This window comes from Girardinichthys multiradiatus, chromosome 20 (assembly GCF_021462225.1).
Source record: "Girardinichthys multiradiatus isolate DD_20200921_A chromosome 20, DD_fGirMul_XY1, whole genome shotgun sequence".
NCBI classification, from domain to species: domain Eukaryota; kingdom Metazoa; phylum Chordata; class Actinopteri; order Cyprinodontiformes; family Goodeidae; genus Girardinichthys; species Girardinichthys multiradiatus.
Window position 1 is genome coordinate 37,273,104 of NC_061812.1, and position 26,496 is coordinate 37,299,599.

Here is a 26,496-nt window from a genome sequence, read left to right on the forward strand (position 1 = left end):
AAAAAAAAAATTTATGATTTGAGCTTTACAATTTATCGAATCTCAATCATCACAATATTGTAATTGCAAAGGGCTCCTTGGATGCAATACTTGGAAAACTATGAGATTAATATATTAGTCCAGTTGCACAGACTTGCACTCTTTTCAACTCAGATAATGGGTGGGGATATCAAGGGCGGGTCAGGGGTGGTGGATGTTGGTTGATCGCATTTTATAACATCATCGTCACCAAAATATACAACTAGCGCAATTGCATGTTTTCTCAAAATCTTTCAGCCCTATTTATGTCAGTCATAAGCAGAAATAAGAAGGATTTTGTTGCTGTAATGCCGATGAAGAGTTTTCTATAAGGTAGCTATAGAGAATTTTCGAGATACCTTTTTTTAGAATGTAAATAAAAACCTAGTTTTTTTTTTAATAGATTCTTCTTTCACATTGTTGTATTGTATTTTAATGCATACCGGTCTTCTATAACAGAAATAATAATGAATAATTGCGAATAATGTCAGATAAGAAACCATATTCAGTCTAGTGGGCGCTAAACACCCTGGTAAATTTTGGATAGATGTATTCGTGAACAAAATGAAACCAGAAAAAGAAATGTCATGAACACTGTACCAAACTACAACAGGGTACCAGGAAACAAAACCTAACCTGAAACGAAACCTATCTGGGAAACAGAAACCTATCTTACAGCTGGTCCTTTTTCCTGATAAACGTCAGCTTGACAACGAGCAACACTTTCCCCATCGCCATCGTCTTTACATTTATATTTTAGGAAGACAAGCGCGCACATAATGAATTCTCTGAACCAGCAGTATGAGGAGAAGGTGCGTCCCTGCATCGACCTGATTGACTCCCTTCGCTCCCTGGGAGTGGAGAAGGACTTGGATCTGCCTGCCATCGCAGTGATAGGAGACCAGAGCTCGGGGAAGAGCTCGGTGCTGGAGGCGCTGTCAGGGGTGGCTCTGCCAAGAGGAAGCGGTGAGTGATTAAAAGATGCTCATGAAAACATTCTGTAGATATGGGTATGATTAAGTGGTTCAAGTGACACAATTGACTCCATTAAATAATTTAAGACTTTAAGAAAGTCACTTTGATTGGACCTAAGGACAAAATGTGATGTAGAAGTAAAAGGGGGATATCTTTGGAACTGCGAGTATATTAACCTCTTATGGACCATTATATGGAAGACCAATCCTGCCATAATTAAGAATATATCCATAAATAAATAAATGCTCAATAAATAAACAAGCATACAATTAAATACACATAACATGCAGTAAATAAATGTAACCAGTAGTTAAATTATTCACTGAGACAGAAATTTACATATCCTAATGTAATTAGCTTCTTTATTTATTCACCTTTGTAATCATTACCTTATTTATTATCTATCACAATTTTGAACTTTATTTATTAATGACTTATTTTTAAATGTATTTATTTATATGTATGTTTTAATATTTGTGACAGGCTGTAGATAACCATGAAGAAGTCTAACCTGGAGTTATTTTGAGTTATTTACAGATTCTGAAAAAGTGGAGTCTAAGCTTTCCAATGATGTCTGTTGTGTGTCCACCTCACTGCTATTTAATCAGACATGACACTCTGAATTGAATCAACACTTTTATTGAATACACCGTGCAACTCGCACCTGTTACTATTCTTCCTATCTCTTCCTTTCCCCTCCACGTCCTACATCTTCACATAGCCAATACATGACATCCCTCTTTTCCTTAGAGCCAAATCTGCTTCCTTCTGTTGTACTAACATATATGTATCACTGTTTTCATGCTACCATCTTCTTAGCACAAAATCAACTAGTCAACAACATATCGCACATTTTCCATACAGCTATGAACATTCCAGTGACCTTATACATTTTATTGTGTCACTTCAACAAAAAATCAGTGAGTCTCTGAGGTGTCTTTTTAACCCTCAGGGGTCCAGTCTCTATTGACACTTCCAGTCCCTGAGATCTCTCTTGTGGCATTCGAGTATCTGTCTCTGCTTGTTTGTTTATTTCTCCTTTCTCTCTATGGGGATGGGGGTGTGTTCAGGCTATGCTCAGCTACCTCCAACCTTCTGGCTCTCAACTCAACTGCTTCCAATTTCTCTTCCACTTCTAACAGTTCACACCTAGTGGCATCTGCTGTCTGGAAAGTATTATTCAGCATAAACTGCAGATTAACACACTGGTCAACTTCCAACCGGACCCTTGGCTGATATAAAAGATTGAGCTGTCCTAACACATCGGTCACCTGTCTCTCTTTTGGTGCGTTCTTAATGACCTGGAGCAACTCCTGAATCCTTGCTTCACATTGCTCAATGCTATAATCATTAAGACCTTTACGCTTCTCTGATGACAATAAAATCAAAGCTCCAATTGCTTCCTGTGCCTGCATTCCTGTGGAGTCCTCCTGACTCACAGCTCCAGCAGCAGCCTGGGAAATTTTATCCATATCAGCCAAAATGCACAATGACAATGCAATGACAACCCAAAACAAACAAAGCTGTTCAGCTATGAACGACCGTTAAACTTACCAGGAGTAACAATTAGTAGTAACACAAACAGACCAAACTGTTCAGTTATGAATGACAGCTAAAATCAATTAGCAGTAACACAAACAGACTAAGCACTCAGACATACAGGGGTTGGACAATGAAACTGAAAGACCTGTCATTTTAGTGTGGGAGGTTTCATGGCTAAATTGGACCAGACTGGTAGCCAGTCTTCATTGATTGCACATTGCACCAGTAAGAGCAGAGTGTGAAGGTTCAATTAACAGGGTAAGAGCACAGTTTTGCGCAAAATATCAAAATGCACACAACATTATGGGTGACATACCAGAGTTCAAAAGAGGACAAATTGTTGGTGCACATCTTGCTGGCACACCTGTGACCAAGACAACAAGTCTTTGTGATGTATCAAGAGCCACGGTATCCAGGGTAATGTCAGCATACCACCAAGAAGGACGAACCACATCCAACAGGATTAACTGTGGACGCAAGAGGAAGCTGTCTGAAAGGGATGTTCGGGTGCTAACCCAGATTGTATCCAAAAAACATAAAACCACGGCTGCCCAAATCACGGCAGAATTAAATGTGCACCTCAACTCTCCTGTTTCCGCCAGAACTGTCCGTTGGGAGTTCTACAGTGTCAATATAAACGGCCGGGCTGCTATAGCCAAACCTTTGGTCACTCGTGCCAATGCCAAACGTCGGTTTCAATGGTGCAAGGAGCGCAAATCTTGGGCTGTGGACAATGTGAAACATGTATTGTTTTCTGATGAGTCCACCTTTACTGTTTTCCCCACATCCGGGAGAGTTACGGTGTGGAGAAGCCCCAAAGAAGCGTACCACCCAGACTGTTGCATGCCCAGAGTGAAGCATGGGGGTGGATCAGTGATGATTTGGGCTGCCATATCATGGCATTCCCTTGGCCCAATACTTGTGCTAGATGGGCGCGTCACAGCCAAGGACTATCGAACCATTCTTGAGGTCCATGGGCATCCAATGGTTCAAACATTGTATCCTGAAGGCGGTGCCGTGTATCAGGATGGCAATGCACCAATACACACAGCAAGACTGGTTTGATGAACATGAAAGTGAAGTTGAACATTATGTATATATATATATATATATATTATATATATATATATATACATATATCTTGCAGGTGTATGGGTTTTGCTTAAAATGGGCACACAGGTTTGACTGTTCAAACTGTGGGTTACCCAAGTATATGCTTTAATGGAAAAACAAAATCAAGCAAACACAAAAAAATTGAAATAAGCAAAACCCAATTTCAAATAAAATTTTGGAAAGTGAGATAAACGAAAGTAAACATTCAACGCTATTCTTAGCTTCAAATGAATGTTAGTGATGCATACTATGGGTTATTTACTTTCTGGCAGGACCTACCAAGTTAGACAACTAAAGTTAGTTATACAAGTCTGGTCAAACATGCTTCACACACACAAAAAAAACCCAGCAAAAATGTATAAATTTCAGAGCAGAAGTGGCAATGAAAGATTAATAACTTGATTTTAGCTCAAGTTGACAAGTTGTCTGCAGCGGAGAAAATTCTGTTGCAACCGCAATTCACTCAATGGCCACCAGACGATGGTGTTGCTTCCTCCCTGACTGGGAGAGTGTTAGTTACAACTGTAGTTACACCAACGTTGATTTATTCTCTCCACTACTTGAGGATGGATCAAGTCTGAAGAAAAACGAGGGAGGTGGATCATGCGTCCGTGATCAACTCAAGAAAAAAACGGTAAACTTCTCATCCGTCCAGGAGGGGAAAATATGAAGAACCGTTTAGTCGACTGAAGCAACCCGGAGGAAACTCATCTCCTAAGAAATAAAACCTCTGTGGGTTTTCACCTGCGCCGGGTGTCGGCGTGGTCTTCAATCAGAATCTTCTGGCCTTCTTGTATCAGACAGATTTCCAGCTTTCAAGCTCTTCTGGGAATGGCCTTGTGGAGCAAAAGTTCGCCTGCAAGATTTTGTCTCTCCAGATATGCGCCTCCATTGCGTCGTCCCGTGAGACACGCTGGAAATGGCAACAAAACTTTATTTCCTGCGGGTTTTACAAGCCTGGGTGATGTCAGAGCAGCGATGTCTGTTGAGCTGCGCATGTTCAACTGTGCGACCAAAATGGATGACTCCAACAGCTGCTATTCTGAAATCACGGATATCTGGTAACTTTCCTCTTATTTTTTGGTTAAACAGAAGTTCTGCTGGACTTTTTCCCGTAGTAGGATGTTCAATACTCCGATATACTGTCACATATTTTCTCAGTTCTCGCTTCCAGTCAAGTCCCTCTGCATGAGCAATCCTGATTCTTTTCATCAGGGATGCATTCTAGTGCTCCACTTCGCCATTGGCTTGCGCCAATTTTGGTGTTGTTTTCACATGTTCGATCACATTTGTTTCACAATAGTCTGAATAAATCCGATCGGAGCTGAGAACTATTATCAGATTTGCAGGAAACTGGTACTCCATGTCTACTAAATACTGTTTCCAGACAGTCGAGGATCTTTTCTGTAATTGTGGATGTCAACACTTCATACTCATAGTAACAACTGTAATAATCTACTACTAGCAAAATGGAGTGGTTTGTTGGCAGTGGTCCTAGTAGGTCTACAGCAACATCCTGCCAGGGACCATCTGGTAAGGCTGTGTTTCTCAGTGGCTCAGGTGGATTGGGTCTGGCTACAATCTGACACCCATGACATGCTTTGCAATATTTTTCTATCGCTTTATCCATGCCAGGCCACCACACATTCGTTCTAAGATGTTGTTTTGTCCCAACTATTTCCAAGTGTCCTTCATGAGCCAGTGCTATTGCCTTTACTCTTAATTTTTCTGGTAATGCTATGAGACTTCCACGTAAAACTAAACATTCTATTACACGCAGTTCATTTGCAATGAGTGCATATGATTAACACTTTTCAGAATGACCACTTTCTATTGCTTTACCCACTTCCAAAGCTCTAGGCAGACACTTCTACATTCCTAGTTGTGAGCGCTTTAGGTGTTGCATTTACTCCAATAAACCTCACATACTCCTCTGACTCATGTCTATGAACCTCTTTTTGTGTCTTCTCTGGGAGTAACCTTGATAGGGAGTTTGCAATGTTTTGTTTCCCTGAAATATGCACCACCCGATAGTCATAAGGTTGTAATCTTTGAACCCATCTTTCTATGCGTGCACATTGTTTGGATCGTGAACTGTATATAACTTCCTGCCATATACATAGGGAAGTCTTTCACACGTTAACAACAGGGCTAAGGCTTCCTTCTCTGTTTGTGAATATCTCCTCTCACAATCAATCAGGCTACGACTCACATAGCACACTGGTACCTCCCCACCCCTTCTGTTTTTGCACTAGAACTGCACGCAGACCCACAGGGCTTGCATTGCCATTATTTTAGTTGGAGCATCTTTGACAAAATACACTAAGGTACCTGGTTTAGCCAACTAATTTTTCAAAGCTCGAAATAGCTGTTTCTGCTCTGTTCCGAATTTAAACGCTGTCTCTTTTCGAGTCAAGTGCCTCAGTGGCTCAGAGAACGTTACAAACTGTGGTATGAATCTGCTGCTAAAACCTACCAGTCCAAGAAAGCTTCTCACCTCTGCAGCATTATTTGGCTCTCTAGCTTCTGCTACCACTCTCACTCTTTCCTCTGTGGGGCCAATGCTGTTTTGTGTCAGCAGTATTTCCATGAATAAAAGCCCGTCCATATTACACTGACATTTTTCTGAGTTTAAGGTCAGCCCACATTCAGATAACCGTTTCATGACAGCAAACAGGTGTTTGTCATGTCTGTCCTGGTCCGGTGCATGAATTATTACGTCATCTGAAATGTTCTCAACTCCATCAATGCTTTTGCTATCTGCTGTTTGCATTGCTCACTAGCTGACGACACCGAACATTAGTCTCTTATACCTAAATACTCCATTGTGTACTGCAAATGTGGTGATCTCTCTAGATTCTGGAGTTAATACCAGCTGATGATACCCCTACCTGAGATCTAATTTGCTGAAGACTGTTGAGCCATTCATGCCTTGGAGTATTTCATTCACTGTTGGAATGGGGTACCTTGATCTCACTATGGCCTCATTGGTCTTTTTCATGTCCAAACACAGTCTAATATCTTTATAACGTTTTGGGAGTACCACAACTGGATTCACCCATAGGGTGGGTCCCTCCACACGTTCTTTTATATCCATGTCACTCAGTTCTTGGATTTTCTTTTCCACTGCTTCCCTGAGCTGATATGGAATGCACCTAAGCACTGTGCCACGGGTTTCACATTTGGATCTATGTACAGGCTAATATGTTTGGTGTTCAGTTTTCCCACTCCCTTAAACACTTCGGGATATTGTTGTTGAAATGTGTCTCTGATGTCTGTGACTTTTTTCAAGTGGTTCGCCATCTCCTCTTATAACAATTAACCCGACCTGTTCAGCCCTGTCACCTATTTTAATGTCACATCTAAATTAACCTTTTACAGTCGGTGACTGGGTTGAGGAATATGGATACAAACTGCTCTGCTCTTTGGGCACATATGAAAAACTGTTTTCTCACCTGATTCAGTGAGTCTCTTTTGATTACGATGCATAACAGAACATTGATTTATTTTATTTACTAATTTTGCAGCATTATGCCAAGAAAAGCAAGGCTATGAAAGCATAAATATATCAGTTTTTTTATTCTAATTTCTAAATAAATTTGGCATGCCCTTTTTTGGCTTTAGCACCTGCCTCCAAAAATGTCTTTGCATGAACAGATCCAACTGGGATCTGGTGCTGGTGGCAACGCCAGATCCAGCCCAACATAGCCCAACTGGGTGGAAACTAGTCTAGTCTGGCAAATTGTACAGCACTAAACATTTTACCCCAATCCCATAAAGAAAACACTAATCAACAACAACAATAAACATGCTGGAGCACAATGTATAGGCATGATGATGCCCCCTTCACATTTCTGCCTGTCCCCTCATGTATGCCTAGAACCGATAGACACACTTTCCAGTTCTGTTCAGTGAAGTTCTGTGATATGACACAACCAGCTGTTAACTACACCATTCATTGAGTACTCTGAATAATAGTTAAAATGTTACCTTACTCTTCATGCTGACATCACTTATCCAGGCATTGTTACAAGATGCCCTCTCGAGCTGAAGATGAAGAGAAGGAAAGAAGGGCAGGAGTGGTACGGAAAGATCAGTTACCAAGAACATGAGGAGAAGCTAGATGATCCTGCAACTGTGGAGAAAAAAATCAGAGAAGGTACAACGCTGCAGTGTTTATGAATTTATTGCTGAAAATGAGATCCTGAGATATTGTAGACTTTACTAATGACAACATCCACTGTTTTCTCGCTCTCCAGCACAGAATAAAATGGCTGGAGAGGGTAGTGGGATCAGTGATGAACTCATCACTCTGGAAATTGCTTCCCCGGATGTTCCGGACCTGACTCTTATCGACCTTCCTGGCATCGCCAGGGTGGCCGTGGAGGGACAACACGAGAGAATCGGTGATCAGGTCAATCTCTTCTGTGTTTCCTCAGGGGCAGCGTATTTATAGAAAGTTGATCTGAGGAAAGGGTTTAGATTGTTGGCAGAGTATGGGTTCCTGCATATTTGCTAGAGGTTTAATGATTAGCTGGGTTTCCATAATGCAGGCATGTCAAAACACAAGTAGTCACCATTTAAAATATTATTTAGATTATTTAAATTGGAAATTTCAGATAAAGAGACTCATCGAGAAGTTCATCAGAAAACAAGAAACCATCAGTCTGGTGGTGGTTCCATCCAACGTGGACATAGCGACCACAGAGGCTTTACAAATGGCAAAACAGGTTGATCCCATTGGAGAGAGGACTCTAGGTAAAAAGAAATAATTTTTCAAAATGCCCCAACAGCTCGTAAAAAAGCACCTCAGCACTTAGGTATTCCCCTGTCACTCAGGTATCCTGACTAAGCCTGACTTGGTGGATAAAGGCACAGAGGATACGACATTGAAAACAGTCCACAATAAAGTCATCCCTCTGAAGAAGGGCTACATGATCGTCAAGTGCAGGGGCCAGAAGGAAATTTTAGAGAATCTGTCTCTTACCGAAGCAATCGAGAGAGAGAAAGCCTTCTTTAATGATCATCCATATTTCCAGTAAGTATATTCTTTTTGAGAATTATACAAAGTAACATGATGACAGGTTGCAGGATAACATGTGAACCGTTACTTTTCTTATATGCCCTGAAGGACTCTGTTATATGAAGGCCTAGCCGGTGTCCCTAAACTAGCAGAGAAACTCACAGTGGAGCTAGTGAATCACATCCAGGTCACTATTTCTCAGTTTAATAAGTTAGCTGTCTTTGGATGACTTTACACATTTTAACCAATAGTTATCAATCTTATCTACAGATATCCCTGCCTAAACTGGAAGAGCAGATGGTGACTAAACTGAAAGAGACTCAGACAAAGCTGGATAAATTGGGCTGTGGACCACCGTCTGATTCTACAGAGAGACTTGGTTTCCTTATCGATGTGAATTTATGGCCAATTTTTACATGTTGCAACTAAAAGTGTTACAAAAACTGATATTTTTTTGTCTCATCTTAGAGGGTGACAGCATTCACACAGGATGCTATTTATCTCAGTAAAGGGGAGGACATAAGATGTGGATACAAGTCCAAGATCTTCTCCATGCTCAGACAAAAGTTTGCAGTTTGGAAAACAATTATTGATACCTCTGGAACAACATGCAAGTGATTTATAAGCTTTTAAAAGTTCCTAAAATATGGCCTGGCCAATTTTAAGCATTTTTCTTACTATTGCTGATTTTACAGTTCCAGAAACTACATGAAGTGATTTTATTATGAACTTTCCTGCAGTCAACTGGAATATTCAGAAGGAAGTGGCTCTGTATGAACGCAAGTACCGTGGGAAAGAGCTCCCAGGCTTCATCAACTACAAGACGTTTGAGGCCATGGTGCAGGAGCAGATCAAGCAGCTGGAAGAGCCTGCTGTTGTGAAACTCAAGGAGGTGGCAGGTATGCTGTCTATTTGTGATGTTCCTGTAAGTACGGTCATCGCTGGAAATGCACCATGAAAATGCCTAGTGACCGAAATCAGATGCTTTCAGCTTGATCTGCCCTGACTGGATTCTGGCCTATCAGAAACCCAAAAATCCAATGTTTTTCCAATCAGCCAACACACCATAATAAACACATCTAGCAACATGTTGCAACATGGACTCTGTTTCTGAGTGAAGGACACTCAGTGTTGGCTCTTTTCAGGATTACTGATCAGTCAATCAATCAAACTTTATATATAGAGCACGTTTAATACAGTCAAGTGTGACACAAAGTGTTTTACAGAGGTTAAAACAAATCTGCCTACTACAGACACCTACAGTGAAGTCATCAAAATAATCAAATTTAGCAAAGAGACAAATAAAAAAAGTAATCATTGGTAGTAACACAATGAGGAATTAAAATGAGAGAAATGTATTACATTTACAAAATGAGGAACTTTGGAAACACAATCATAAAGATAAGTTTAGCAAAGAAACATTAGAGATATGTTTGTTGTAAGGAGAAAGGTAAAACGTTAAAATAAAAATTATAGAAACACTTTCGTTAAGACCATGTATATAGAAGTGTAAAGAACAATATTGTGTAAAAACATAGAACAGGACTTGCTATGATTATTAGTTATTTGAACAACAATAAAATGACAAAATATAAATGAATAAAAGTTGCTGAAATTTGAAATAAAATGATCAAAATAAGAGATTTTCAATAGTTATAAACGTCAACTAAAAGCCAGACTGAATAGATGCATCTTTAGTTTGTGGTTGGAAAAATAACTCCCTGAGCTGCCCTCTGGTCTTCAGGAAGGCTGATCAACAGTTGAGGGCCACAATTAGAAAATACACCTCACTGTATGTTGAGGTATTAACAGAAGACCCTTTTCAGAAGACTTCAGGGGCCTGGAAGGGCTGTACCACATTAACAAATGTGAAAAATAGGATGGGCTAAGAACATAAAGAGTTTGAAATACCAGTAAGCACACCAAAAAATAGAAGGACAGGTAGCCAATGGAGAGACTTTAAAATCAATGTAATATGAGCTTGCTTTCTGGTCCTCGTCAGCATTCTTGTAGCTGATCTCTGAAGTAGCTGCAATGGAGCTGTAGTCCTTTTAGGAAGAACAGAAAGCAGACCATTACAATAATCTATTCTACAAGGTATAAAAGTGTGAACTAAAGTCTCTACATTGGTCTTAATAAGTAAAATGAAATTAGAGGTAAAACAAAATGTCTAAGACGTTATTTAAAAGGAAATATTTTTCTACAACATGTTGAGACATATCTACAGTTCATTAAGATTGAGAAAGAGCAAATGAGCCTTTCAGCAGATACCAGGAAGGCTGATCGGAGTACAAGTTGCTCGTTTTCATCCTTTGATTTTTAAACATCCATCTGTCATGGAGCAGGCTGGACATGTGGCAACATTTTGGAACGTAGAGTTAGGGTGAGGATCTACATTTTCTATTAAATACAGTTTTAGTAAGGCTAGACACGCTGGTCGCTAACATAATGATGCTAAAGACAATTTAAAATATTGTCTCCGTTCTTATTTTTTCTTGTCATAAAACCCAGTTTTTCTGTGACTGCTTCGTATACATGTGGCATAACATCACCTCTGTTCCTCATACAAGTAATTAATAGATGCTCATAGCAAGGTGGCTAAAAAAGATATTTGAGTTTTTGTTTTTTTCTTTTCTGTTATTGTTCTTAAAAAAGAATTACAATTGGTTAAAATAAAATAAAATTGTTATCAACAGGTCAAAGCTTAACGAAAATAGAATATTGGATATCGGCCACAAAGTTCTGATTGGTGCATCTCCAGCTGTCGCAATACAAGATAAAACCAACACTAAAGATGTTAGTTTTAATGACCCTGCTTTATGATTGATTAGATTTAAGCTGAGAAAAACATCTGCATTTTGCTCTATTAAGTGGAACAGCGAGTGTCCTCAGGTACTGTCACTGGGAATTATTTGACTATACAGTACATTACCACAATTCCTGTTGCATGGAACATGGCATGTAGTCAAATAACTTCAGGTATTTTTTGTTCACAATAAGTAAAGTAAAATGTAATCTTTGGATTTTGCATTAAATGACGTAAGTCCATCTGTAGCAGGCTGATATGTTATATTTTCTGGTACATTCTGGGAGAAAAACAAATTGATAGTGCTGAATCAAACAAGACAGAAAGACGTCTGTATTGTTTGAGATGTTAACAAGACGTACACTACCGGTCAAAGGTTTTAGAAAACCTTTCTCACTTAATGGGTCTCTTTATTTTTATGACTATTTAAATTGGAGATTCTCACCAGAGACAACAAACCTGTGAATGAAAACACATGGAATTAATGTGGTAAACAAAAAGTGTGAAATAACTCTAAACAGTTTTTATATTTTAGATTATTACCAAATAGCCACTCTTAGCATTCTCTCCATGAGCTTCATGAGGTGGTGACCTCAAATGGTTTTCTAAAGAGTCTTGAAAGAACTTCCCAGAGGTTAATTGAGAGACAGTCACAAGTTAATATTTCAGTCATTACAGAAAAGGGCGGCTACATTAAGGATTCTAAAATCTAACATATTTAAACATATTTTACAATTTTTTGTTTGCTACATAATTGCATATGTTTTGACTGTTTTGATGTTGTTGACTGTTTTGATGCCTTCATTGAGAATCTACATACAATGTAAATAGTCATAAACATAAAGAAAGTACGGCTCAGGGAGTTTCGAACACTGAATCCAGGAAGCTTACCTGAGAAGAGGATCCAGGAGACAGCTCGGGAGATAGCATTGGAAAAATGGTGAGATTAGCATAAAGCCAGGTAATCGCTAGGAGATCAACACAAGAAATATCATGGAGGGCTAAAGGTACCACATAGGTTGATACTCAAGCATCAAATATAGAATGCAGTGTGTTCGGGTCAATAACAATACTTCCTCTGTAATTATCAATTGTATGGGTGTGCCACAAGGATCAACCCTTGGCCCCTTTCTTATTCCCCCTATATATCAAAGATCTACCAGATGCATGTCCATCTGCAACATGTCAAATGTATGCAGATGACACATTCATCTACTTACATTCAAAAACTAAGTCTAAGATGTTAAAGAACAGTCATCAGCAATGGTATCTGTTCTAAACCGGTTGAACAATTCATGTTTATACCTAAATCTGGATAAAATTTGAAAAAGGTTTGAGTGTACTTTTTTTAAGCAAAAAACAAAGAACCAGACCTGCCTGTTACAGTGGCAGGGCAGACCTTAACAGTGGCACAGGAATACAAATTTTTAGGTATTGTTATGGATTCTAAACGTACATTCAAATCACAAGTAAATAATTTATCAAATACAATTAAATTCAATTTAGAAGTGCCATGATTCTATCCACTACTGTTTGACCAGTTGGACACAAACCTGTGAAACCACTTTAATACCTGCTGAAAACGTTTACCAAAAAACTGTCAAAACTCTAGACAAAAAAAAACAAACTCCTTCCATTATTGTTATATTCTATTAAAAATATAATTTTCTTAGTTGGGAGAAAATGATAAAATTTCATGATATCTTGTTGGTATTTAAAATTCTCAATGGAATGGCTCCACCTCCTCTGCAAGAATACATCCATCTGAGAAACAGTGTGGGCACCCAGAGCAGAGGAGATTGTAAGGCAAGGTAAGTTTATTTATGTAGCACATTTCAGTTGCAAAACAATTCAAATTGCTTCACATGAAGGAAAAAAAATAAAAATAAGAAACATAATAGGCAGAGAACATTACAGTGACATAAAGGTAATAAAAAAATTAAGAGAATAGAATGATAGATAAGAAAATGAAAGGAAAGTTGGACTGAAAACTTAACTAATAATGTTTAGATGGCACAGTCAAAGGCCACTCTAAACAAATACGTTTTTAATCTTGATTTGAAGCGCTTTTACAGTTTTCTGGGAGTTTATTCCAGATTAGTGGAGCATAAGAACTAAAAAGCTGTTCTCCATGTTTGGTTCTGGTTCTGGGTGTGCAGAGTAGATTTGAGCGAGATGACCTGAGAGGTCTGGGTGGTTGATAAACTGACAACAAGTCTGTAATGCATTTTGGTGCTAAGTTATTCAGTGATTTATTGACTAACAGAAGTATTTTAAAGTCTATTCTCTGAGCTACAGGGAGACAGTATAAGGACTCTAGAACTGGGGTGATGTGCTCCATTTCTTAGTTCTAGTGAGGACGCGGGCCGCAACGTATTGGATCAACTGCAGCTGTCCGATCGACTTTTTAGGCAGACCTGTGAAGACACCGTTGCAGTAATCAATTCTACTAAAGATGAATGCATGAATTAGTTTTTCCTGCTGAGACATTAGTCCTTTAATCCTGGAGATGTTCTTTAGGTGATAGAGGGCCGATCTTGTTACTGTCTTTGTGTGCCTCTGAAGGTTCAGGTCTGAGTCCATCACCACAACCAGGTTTCGAGCCTGATTGTTGGTTTCTAGCTGTAATAATTGAAGCTGTGTGCTAACTTTTAAACGCTCTTCCTTTTGTCCAAAGATTATTACTTCAGTTTTGTTTTGATTCAGCATTTACAATCGCTTGAATGGGTACATAGTCACCTGGTCACATTGTAATGTAAAGCTGTGTCGTGAGGTCATGGTTCTTGACCGGAAAAGGGTGGCATATCCTCTTCAGGTTGGAGGGGAGTTCCTGCCTCAAGTAAAGGAGTTTAAGTATCTCGGGGTCTTGTTCACGAGTAAGGGAAGAATGGAGCAGGAGATCGACAGACGGATCGGTGCGGCTGCCGCACTAATGGTGGCGCTGTGCCGGTCTGTTGTGGTGAAGAGAAAGCTGAGCCGAAAAGCGAAGCTCTCGATTTACCGGTCGGTCTACATTCCTACCCTCACCTATGGCCATGAACTTTGGGTCATTACCGAAAGAACAAGATCCCGGATACAAGCGGCTAAAATGAGCTTCCACCGTAGGATGGCCGGGCACTCCCTCAGAGATAGGGTGAGGAGCTCGGCCATCTGGGAGTGGCTCGGAGTAGAGCTGCTGCTCCTCCACATCGAGAGGAGCCAGTTGAGGAGGCTCGGGCATCTATACTGGATGCCTCCTGGACGCCTTCCTCGGGCAAGAGGCATCCGTTCCAGGCACGTCCCACTGTGAGGAGGCCCAGGGGACGGCCCAGGACATGCTGGAGGGACTATGTCTCTCTGCTGGCCTGGGAATGCTTTGGGCTCCCCCCAGAGGAGCTGGAGGAGGTGTCTAGAGAGAGGGACATCTGGGTGTCTCTGCTGAGTCTGCTGCCCCCGCGACCCGGTCCCGGATAAAGCGGAAGATGACAAGTAAGACGACGAGCTGTGTGTCGTCTGCATAGTTATGATAACTTACGTTGTTGTTTATTAAAATCTGAGTTAGGGGGAGCATGTACATATTGAATAGGAGGAGCCCTAAGATGGACCCTTGGGGAACACCACATGTGATTTTTGTGTTCTCTGATGCAAAGTTACCTACTGACACAGAAAAGTACCTGTCCTTCAAGTAGGATTTAAACCAATCAAGTGCTGTACCAGAAAGGCCAATCCAGTTTTCCAGGCGCTCTAATAAAATGGAGTGATCAACAGTGTCGAATGCTGCACTAAGGTCCAATAATACCAGCACTGTGGTTCTTCCACAGTCTGCATTTATACGGATGTCATTGAACACCTTGACAAGAGCAGTCTCTGTACTGTGGTGAGCACGGAAGCCTGACTGGAAGACATCGAAGCGGTTGGTCATTGTTAGGAAGTTGTTTAACTGTTGAAACACATATTTTTCAATAATCTTACTGATGAAGGGGAGGTTTGATATAGGCCTGTAGTTCTGCAGTAGCAGCTTGTCCAAGTTGCTCTTTTTCAATAGAGGTTTGATAATTGCTGTTTTTAGGGCCTGGGGGAAAACACCTGACAAAAGGGATGTGTTTATTATTCGTGTTAAATCAGATGTTATGACAGGCAAAGCTTTCTTAAGGAAAGCTGTGGGTAAAAGACAGCAAGAAGAAGAGCTTAGTTGGTGTACAATTTCTTCTAGGTTTTTGTAGTTTATTTGGTGAAATTGGGAAATTTTGTCAAAATCAGTTCTATTGGAGACAGCATTGGTACTGGAGTTGATGTGGATGTGCTGACTGCCCTTCTGATCTTTTGGGTTTTTTCAGTAAAGAATTTAGCAAATTCATTGAAGGCCCTGGTAGAGTGAAGTTCAGATGCTACAGTTACAGGAGGGTTTATTAACCTGTCGACCATGGCAAATAATGCACAAACATTGTTAATGTTTTTGCTGATGATCTCAGAAAAGAAAGATTCTCTTGCATTTTTCAGTTGTAGGTTATATCTGTATAGTCTCTCTAATACAGGTCCTTCTCAAAATATTAGCATATTGTGATAAAGTTCATTATTTTCCATGATGTAATGATGAAAATTTAACATTCATATATTTTAGATTCATTGCACACTAACTGAAATATTTCAGGTCTTTTATTGTCTTATTACGGATGATTTTGGCATACAGCTCATGAAAACCCAAAATTCCTATCTCACAAAATTAGCATATCATTAAAAGGGTCTCTAAACGAGCTATGAACCTAATCATCTGAATCAACGAGTTAACTCTAAACACCTGCAAAAGATTCCTGAGGCCTTTAAAACTCCCAGCCTGGTTCATCACTCAAAACCCCAATCATGGGTAAGACTGCCGACCTGACTGCTGTCCAGAAGGCCACTATTGACACCCTCAAGCAAGAGGGTAAGACACAGAAAGAAATTTCTGAACGAATAGGCTGTTCCCAGATTGCTGTATCAAGGCACCTCAGTGGGAAGTCTGTGGGAAGGAAAAAGTGTGGCAGAAAACGCTGCACAACGAGAAGAGGTGACCGGACCCTGAGGAAGATTGTGGAGAAGGGCCGATTCCAGACCTTGGGGGACCTGCGGAAGCAGTGGACTGAGTCTGGAGTAGAAACATTCAGAGCCACCGTGCACAGGCGTGTGCAGGAAATGGGCTACAGGTGCCACATTCCCCAGGTCAAGCCACTTTTGAACCAGAAACAGCGGCAGAAGTGCCTGACCTGGGCTACAGAGAAGCAGCACTGGACTGTTGCTCAGTGGTCCAAAGTACTTTTTTCGGATGAAAGCAAATTCTGCATGTCATTCGGAAATCAAGGTGCCAGAGTCTGGAGGAAGACTGGGGAGAAGGAAATGCCAAAATGCCAGAAGTCCAGTGTCAAGTACCCACAGTCAGTGATGGTCTGGGGTGCCGTGTCAGCTGCTGGTGTTGGTCAACTATGTTTTATCAAGGGCAGGGTCAATGCAGCTAGCTATCAGGAGATTTTGGAGCACTTCATGCTTCCATCTGCTGAAAAGCTTTATGGAGATGAAGATTTCATTTTTCAGCACGACCTGGCACCTGCTCACAGTGCCAAAACCACTGGTAAATGGTTTACTGACCATGGTATCCCTGTGCTCAATTGGCCTGCCAACTCTCCTGACCTGAACCCCATAGAGAATCTGTGGGATATTGTGAAGAGAACGTTGAGAGACTCAAGACCCAACACTCTGGATGAGCTAAAGGCCGCTATCGAAGCATCCTGGGCCTCCATAAGACCTCAGCAGTGCCACAGGCTGATTGCCTCCATGCCACGCCGCATTGAAGCAGTAATTTCTGCAAAAGGATTCCCGACCAAGTATTGAGTGCATAACTGTACATGATTATTTGAAGGTTGACGTTTTTGGTATTAAAACACTTTTCTTTTATTGGTCGGAAGAAATATGCTAATTTTGTGAGATAGGAATTTTGGGTTTTCATTAACTGTATGCCAAAATCATCCGTATTAAGACAATAAAAGACCTGAAATATTTCAGTTAGTGTGCAATGAATCTAAAATATATGAATGCTAAATTTCCATCATGACATTATGGAAAATAATTAACTTTATCACAATATGCTAATATTTTGAGAAGGACCTGTATAGTGAACCTGGAGTCCAGTCTTTCTCCACCTGCGTTCAGCTTTTCAACAATCCTTTTTTTCACTTCTGACTGGTGGAGCACTTCTCCATTGAGACATTTTCTTCCCAGAAACGACTTTCACTTTAATTGGAGCAATTGAATCAATGATGTCCGAGATTTTAGAACAAAAGTTATCTACCAGTTCATCTACAGTGTTACAGGGCAAAGTGGAGGTAGAAGAGTAAATCTGGTTAAAGGTTTCAGCAGCACTGTTCTTAAAGATGTGTTTTCCTATCATGTCTCTTTGGCAAACTGAGTCATTGCAGATGATGCTTTCAAAAATAACAGAAACGAGGTCAGATAGAGCAACATCAGTTACAGACACCTTGGAAATGTTTAGACCCTTAGTGATGATCAAGTCCAAAATATGTCCCTGTTTGTGCGTTTGCTGTTTAACATGTTGAGTCAAACCAAAATTTCTAAGAGTGTCACCATAGATCTATTGCACTTCTGTCTTCAGGATTGTCCATGTGAATGTTGAAGTCTCCCACAATAATTAAACAGTCATAATAAACACAAATCACAGATAAAAGCTCATTAAAATCACTGAAAAAGTTTGTTTTGGCTCCCGGCTTGTTCAAACAGAAACCATCTTGCTCTAAGAGTTGTCTTTTTCCCAGAAAATACTGAAGTTGTCGATGAAGTTCACAGATGTAGTAGCACATGCTTTTTCCAACCATTTATTGATCATCCGAAGTCTCAAAAAAATCTCATCTCCACAGAAAATCAGTGCAAAGGGTCCGCTGAGAAACACCTTGATATTAAAACCTCCAACTTTATTCAGCAGACGAATTAAATCCTCCTTCAATCCTTCTGATTTTTTCTTAGCCACGTCATCCATTTTCTTGCCAGAATATTCTCTGAGATATCAGAGATCATGTTACTGGTACCAATAATAACTTCTGTGTTTTTCTTGTTGCAGAAGTTTTTAATCCCATCCACAGCTGTGTTGCCCACTATTAGGGTTCCTGGTCTGGTGGGGCGCTTTTTCTCTAGCAGCTTAGGAGAAGACTGTTTAGAATGAAGGTTGTTCTCAAACCTTTTATTGTTCTCAGAAGATGGATAATTTTCCTGGTTTTCATTCTGTAGTGGGGCAAATCTGTTTTGGAGGGGAATTATTTCCAGCTGTCTCACTCCTATCGGTTGTTGTGATAGCAGCTCGCTGTCGAAGTCTCCTTTTCCCAGGGGAAACGGGGACATTTGTCTGTAATTCTGGCCATTCTAATTTATGTAATTGGTGAGATCTTCCAGTGAGTCGTCTACCTTGATTTTTTGGGCACGCGCCTAAAACATGCCAGTAGGTTTATTCTCAGTGTTTTGATTGCCGGCTGAGTTGTTGAGCTGACTGTCACTGTTTGGGATCACAGGCAGAGTTGAATCATCGCTGTACCCCATATTCACCTCCACATTCACTTCTAGTCGATGGATTTTCATCTCCAAAACAGCCAATTTCTGTAAAGGTTTGTCGAAGTCTTCTATGGTGAAGGGAGGCATCTTTTGCTGATTAGCTGGCGACAAAATGTTCTTCTTTCGGGTTCGTTTATAAAAACATCAAAATCCTTTAGGAAAAAAATCAAAATAACTATAATCCTTGGGAGTCACTGGTAAGAAGTAGTTTTAGTCCAATATTTCCGTAATTTTGGCTAAGAGATAAAAAGTTAGGAGTAAAAGAATGCAAGCAAGCAGGGAGCTTAGGAGAAAAGCGTCTAAGCAGGCAGAGAGGCGGAAGCGTAAGTAATGTTCTATTTAGAAAAAGCAGTTTTGGGCAGTTGTCGTTTTCTGTGAGAGCATCACACACCTGAACCTCTGCTCATGTTAATCACTATGCATTGCCCCATTAAATCTTTTTTTTAAATGACCGGCAGCCATTTCCTCTTATACTCCAGCTTAATTCTGATGTGACTATGCTGTGACAAAACTACAAGCTCCATGATGCAGGGCAGCAATAAAGCGTGTGGAAAGGATTCTGCTTGTCAAACCGGCTTAGTGTGTTTAGGCAATAAAATCAAATAATTGCTGTTACCTCCAGCTCCTTCATCATAGAAAAGTGTATTTCAATAGTCGGCTAAAACCCCTTGTCTTTAACTTTCATGAAGCTTACTGTATACTTTCACATTTGGTTGGTTCAAAGTAGGACCAAAGACATCATGTCGAGTGAGCTGCATGGTGAGTTGAGAAGTGTTTATTGATAAAATATAAGACAGGTCCGGGTGGCAAAACAGGTAACAGACTGGGTAACATACATGGTTGTTAACCGGAAGAACCAGTGAGAAACAATGAAAACCAGGAAGCTAATATACTGAGGGAAGTGGAGTATGAACCAATGAACTGGGAGACAGGCTGATCAGAAGTAATATGGAGCAGCTGTGATAGAGGCACTGAGGGAAGGTTAACATGAAGATTAACATGACTGCAGGGAGATAACAGAAAAACATCTAAACAACAATGATTAAACTACAGAACAAAAACAAGGGGGACCAGATCTATAAGGAACTATAAATAAATACACCTAACAGAACTCTAGGAAGCAACACCACCTAAACAGGAGGAATCTAATACTTAAATGAACAGAAAAGCACCTGGTTGAGCAGGCAGTAAACAAAACACAACACTGACACTGGCTGAGAAGAAGGAAATAAATAAAACACAAACTCAAAAACCTAACAGTGGCAGATTGTGACATATACAGGAGGAGTTAAAGTTAAAATTACTCAAGTTACATCAATTTATTTTTTTATTTTCTAACATTTTTTCATGATTCATGTTGGCTTAAAATTGTATACTTTTGATCACAATTAAAAGGTCTTGCAAAGTCAGAAATTTAACTTACTAAAATTCAGTTTTAAACACACTTTATTAAATTGGTATTGTTGTAATGGTCTTATTTAGTACATGGATTTTCTCAGATATTGCATATAATTTAAAACTTAATGTCTGTTATTCTTTTATGTTTGTGTCTCTTTAGAACTTGTGAAGAAAGAGCTGTTTGTATTGGCCCAGAGGAGCTTGGTTGGCCTGCCTAACCTTATCAGAACAGCTAAGGTATTGTCTTACATTGTTCTTTTGTGTTGTAGATCAAAGTTTAGAATACTTTCAGACAATATTGTAAATAGAAAAATTGTATTTGATAGATTTGGGTAATTTAAAAAAGCTGGTATAACAATTAAGCAGTAAATGAAGCACATGCACTCCATACACCTGTACTTAGTTCTCCTCTTGAAACTGGAATATGCCTGTACCAAAAGGGAAATTCACTGATGTAATGACCAGGCCAATTAGTGTATTCAGTCAGCTGACCTCATTATTTGGGAACACAATGTTGCTGAACCTAGAACTGACCAACAGCAGCAACCCCAGACCATAGCACTGCCCCCACAGGCTTGCAAATTAGGCACTTGGCACCATGGGTGCCTCACTTAATGTGCCTCTTTTCTTACCCTGATGCGTCCATCAATGTGGAACAGGTCAAATCTGGACTCATCACACCATATGACCTTCCTTCATTGCTCCAGACTCCAATATTTATGCTCCCTTGCAAACTAACGCTTTTTTTTTCTGATTAGCCTTACTAATCAGTGGTTTTCCTTAGGCTACAAAGCTGTTTAGTCCCAATCCGTTGAGATTCCTTCAGATTGTGGGTGTGGAAATGCTATTACTTTCACTATTGAACATAGCAAAGCATTTGATTTCACCAAATATTTAGGCAATTGCTGATCACAATCATTTAATGTTTTTTTTCCAATCGGTTTTGTTCTACGAAACACCAAAGGACAGTATAAAGGGAAGTTTTAGTTTCAGTAAACTCTAGTACAACTAGCTAAGCCCATATAGACCTAACAAACATGTTAAATAATAAATAACTAATTTGTGAAAAGAAAAAAAAGCTATTGAGAATGGAGAGTGGGGGCCACATGAGCAAGTTTCTTTGTATTTCTTTATGTTACTGTGTACAAAACAAATTACCGTTTGTTTGCACTTTGAGCAAGGATGGGTTACTTTAGATGTGGACTACATGAGTACCTTTACGTGACTTTGACGGGTGTAGGGTGGGGTGATACTAGGATTATTTCTATTCTTTGACTTTACCTTCTAGATGAGTGAACAACATATCTACAGAAAATCTTACATGTGTTTCAGATGAAGATCGAAACCATCACCAACGACAAGGAAGCCTTGGCAGAGTCCATGCTGCAGACCCAGTTTAGGATGGAGCTGATTGTTTACACTCAGGACTGCAGATACAGCAAGAAGTTAGGGAAGAGGAAGAGAGAAGAAGGCTTAATTAATGATACTGGGGCCAACCTGAAGGAGATGATGAGACATCTGCAGTCTTATTACCAAGTGAGTTTTACTTAAGGTTGCTGCTCATTTAATGGGTACACATATCATTTTATTAACTGTTGAAAACAGGCATTTACATACACTGTACGCAACGATACATAGAGATTTTTCTCACTGTCTGACATTAATTCAGACTAAACATTTCCTGATTTAGGTTAGTTAGGATTACTAAGATTGGATACACTATATTGCCAAAGGTATTGGGTCACACCACCAAATCACTGAATTCCAGTGTTACAATTACTTCCATGGTTGCAGATGTATAAAGTTTGGTGTGGAGAAACTTGACTGGTCTGCAAAGAGTCCTGACCTCAACCTTCTTGAACACCTTTGGGATGAATTAAATTGGGCATTTGCCCATACTGCGCCCCACTCAGATACTACATTAAACTTAAGAAAGTCAATTAAATGTATTCACTTGAAAAATTGGTACTTTTAAAATGCAGTAAAATAACACTGCATTTTGTGAGGATTACATTTATATCAATATTGTGATTGTGTTCCACTTCTCTGTTTCTCTGTTCTTTTCCTGCATTACAATCTTAACATACTGCTTCAACAGGCGGTAACTTGGTTAAGAAAGCTACTATAATGTCTTGATAGCAAGATTTATTTTTATTTTTTTTCTAAAAATATATTCATGGCTGGGCACATGCAACTTAAGACTTTTACTACTTCCACTTAATAATTAATATTTAATCATTTCTTTCCTAACATATTTCAGCACAGTTTTAGTGAATCATTAGGAAAAAAATGTACAGAAAAGGTTGTTGTCCTGCTTTAAAAACTTTGCTTGAAACGTCGTAAAATGTAGCTGTGATATGAATAGCTCACTTCTACACTAAAAGACAGAAGATACAACAGCAAGCACAATCTCTCTTTTACTGTGAACATCATTTTAAAGGGTAAACAAACAAAAAAAACCAGATTGTTAGGAAAAACACATTTGTTAGACCAACAAAAAATTGACCTGACAGCAGACCAACAAAAGTAGAGTTTAGTCAGGGCCTCGAATACCGATCATTAGAAAAAGCCCTGGTCAGGACCCAGTGTAGATACCTGGAATAGAATTAGGTCTGGTAGTTTGAAGCATCAGGAAATATGCTTGTTAAAAACAAGTAGAATCCATTTGATACCAGTACTTTAAAATGCTTTTTTTTTTTTTTTTACAATCCCAAAAGACCAGTGTCTGTCAGATCAGAATGTCATGAAGAATTTACAATCATAAAACACTTGAGACAATTCCAAAGAGACACTTATGCAAGTTCAAGCTCCCAGGCCAAGAAGCAGGATGCTATGCTCCTATGATATTTAACAGCTACATCGTACACCACTACTTTTTTCTCTGTATACCACAGATTGCTGGTCAACGTCTGGCCGACCAGATCCCCCTTGTGATCCAGTACCAGATGCTGCAGGAGTCTGCCGTTCAGCTGCAGAGGGAGATGCTGCAGATGCTTCAAGACAAGGAGAAAATGGAGCTGCTGCTGCAAGAGGACGGAGGCATTAAAGACCACAGAATCCTCCTGCACAACTCCATCAAACGTCTCTCCAAGGCACGCATTCTGCTAAGTGAATTCAGCATGAACATATACGACTTCAGTACAACACAAGTCTAGTATGTTGCATGAAATGAGAAATTTGACTTGAAAAGTTTCTCTAAGATAAATTGGCTAAAAAAAGCTTGGTCAGTTAACATGCTTTCCATGGGGCTAAATGTTTTGTTTTTAGAATTTAACAGAATGTTCTTAGAAGTATAAGGAACCTTTTTTATTGTGATATTTATAAGGTTTTTTGCTCAGTAAGCTTGCGTGTCTGATTTGACCTTATTCTAGAACAAGTAGTTATTTTCAATGTATTTCCTTTAGCTTTTTTAACTCGTCTTTTGTGTTATATGAAACTTTTGTTCCAATGTAAGGGTAGAATTAAATAAAGCAAATAAAGAAGGGCTGAAATCGTTAATTTTTTGCTGTACTACTTTTTTTAAGTAGTAGTAGGAGTTACAATCTTCATCTCTCAGCAGAGACAGGCTTCTGCTGTTTGCAGAAGTGTTATCTTTGTTTTCAGGCAGCTGCATCTCTGTGTCAAGGTCGTTTCACAAAGCTGAAATTTAACTTCTCTCAAAGAGGAAAAATCAAGAATGCACACAATCTGAGCCAAGTATGGAATTATTGTCATGCAACATATAAACAAACATTCATTCCAACAAAACAAACACAAAACATCAAAGACAGACAAATGGCCAAATTTGAAACTTCAAGAATTCAAAAAAATTTTTAACAATCTCTTTTCAGATTCACTGATGCTGAAACCTTTTGCCAATTCTTTGTACCGTAACTCTGTAATAATAATAACTACAATCCTGAGAGTTATTGTTATAATTCTCTTTTTGTTTGGCTCAATTTGATCGCAGCTGCATTCAAGAATTTCTCTGCTCAGGTTAAATGCAAAGAAGTATTTTAAGCCGGCATTGACATTTTTATATGGTATACCCAAACAAAACAAAAACTGCAGTGTTTGACTTAATCAGAAATTAAGATAAGAAGCTTGACTCCAAACTGGACTTTTTTCCACATAGTGTTTCAAAGGGAAAACACATAATTTTCCTTAATTTGGCTATTTAAATTTTGAGAGTTGGGGAGAAAATTATTACTAGAACCCCTCTTTAATAATCCAAATGCTGATAAATGTTCCAATATTTTATTATTTAATAATCTGAAATTACCTTGTGTACCTTTGTACTCCTATGTATTCTTTTAATCTTTAAACCCTAAGAAATCAAACATGGAGCCTTTATTTCTTTTCTTTTCCTAAAATGAAGGATTATCTTTATTCCGTTATAAAAATCCTGACCTTGGTTCCAAAAGAAAACTCTTCAACACCAATCTGTGTCCCCCGGAGTAGAAATTTTGAGTATTATTGCATTTCAAAACCACCAAATGACTGGAAAACCCTCATTGGCTTAGATCTATTTTAATAGGTAATCGGTCTACCTTTAATTAAATATTATAATTTTATGGACCCAAAATCTATGGCTTGTGGGCTTCAGGAGTCCAGGAACCACAGGTTGAGTACTACTGCATTGAACAATGATGTTAGCTCTCTTGAAGGATTGGCTGAATATCCCCAGACCTGTTGGTGTATTATTTCTTTTTAGACAATAATCAGATTTAAAATCACTAGTTCACAGCTCCTAATTTACCGCAGATCATACTTGCTCCTAACCCAGTTCATAAGAAGCTTCAGACAAACATTATGCTAAAAAGCCAAAAACAAACAAAAAACACAGATCTGTTTTAAAATAAAGAAAACGCATGCTTAAAAAATTTGGTACTGTGGTGGAAAATAACTCCACAGTTCTGAAAGCCTTTTCTATGCAGTCTTTTAGGAAACATGAGATTAGTTTAATTTTTGTGTGGTACCACTGTCCAATCAGAATCTTTCTTACCTTCAAAAATAACCCAATTTTTTCCATTCTCATTTTAAAGGTTTGTTTTACCAAGGAAAATGTGTTCATGTTTTATGCAACTTCTATCTATTATTGGAGTGCACTAAATGCGCTCCAGTTTCTAACTAGTCTTGCTGAATTATCCTATTCAGCTCATAGGTTATCATGCTGGTCTTGTTACAAATGTTATTTATAACTCACACTCACACTCTAAGTGTTACTGATCTCACAGGCTCACAGCCTGCTCATAGCTTCACGGGACTTTTGACTATGTGTTTTAAAGTTTTACCATATCTGTAATCTGGTTTTATTGAGACAGAACTCAAATAAAACACAGCATTCAAACCTTTGTGTTTGGGTCTTAGCTTTCTGACTCCAGAATACAATGAACAACGTAGGGATTTTAACCCTATTTTAAGGACTCTAACCTTCTTTTACTGGTTTATGGGGACTCGAACCCCGCAGAAGGACTCTAACTTTCTGTTCTTTATAGTTTCCCACACTAAGGGACTTCAACCCAGCAAAATCATGAATTCTCGTCAGAAAACATGTGGAGCCGCCAAACTCAGGAAATACACACGCACACGGGCCTCGAACCCTTACTCAGAAGGACTCGAACCCTCAAGGGGACTTTAACCCCAGAATTTGTAGTATCTCAACTACAGGCCTCTAACCCTTTGGGCCTTTAACCCTTATTCAGAAGGACCTTTAACCCTTTGGGCCTTTAACCCTTATTCAGAAGGGCCTTTAACCCTTTGGGCCTCTAACCCTTTTACAGTACCATAATGCATTACTTTACACGTGTTAAATTTAGCAGAACATTTCACTTACTCAGACATCTGACACCAAGAATTTAGGCCTATCGACAATGCCAAAACAGCAGAGTTCGTTTAAACAGGTTTCTGCTGACCTCGTTTCTGCTTACCTCATAAGAAGTGCGGGGGTACCCCGGTGTCAGAGTCTTTTGGTGAAGTTCTGATTTAGCCGAAAGTCCTCGCTTTTCCCAAATCACGTCGGGGTCACCAAAAATGTTGGAGTTATCCCTAAACTCCCTAAACAAAAGCCAGG

At 39.3% G+C, this 26,496-nt stretch overlaps 1 protein-coding gene across 1 annotated transcript; it reads left to right on the forward strand.

Moving 5' to 3' along the window:
• Positions 1-691: 691 nt before the first annotated feature.
• LOC124856563 (interferon-induced GTP-binding protein Mx-like) lies at positions 692-23,942 on the forward strand. Its single transcript, XM_047347106.1, has 12 exons — positions 692-984; positions 7,670-7,807; positions 7,908-8,062; positions 8,268-8,406; positions 8,488-8,686; positions 8,780-8,858; positions 8,942-9,064; positions 9,140-9,281; positions 9,412-9,570; positions 20,605-20,681; positions 21,777-21,980; positions 23,339-23,942. Exons 1-12 carry the CDS (start codon positions 798-800, stop codon positions 23,597-23,599), a joined length of 1,863 nt encoding a protein of 620 aa, XP_047203062.1. The 5' UTR covers positions 692-797; the 3' UTR covers positions 23,600-23,942.
• The last annotated feature ends 2,554 nt before the right edge of the window (positions 23,943-26,496 follow it).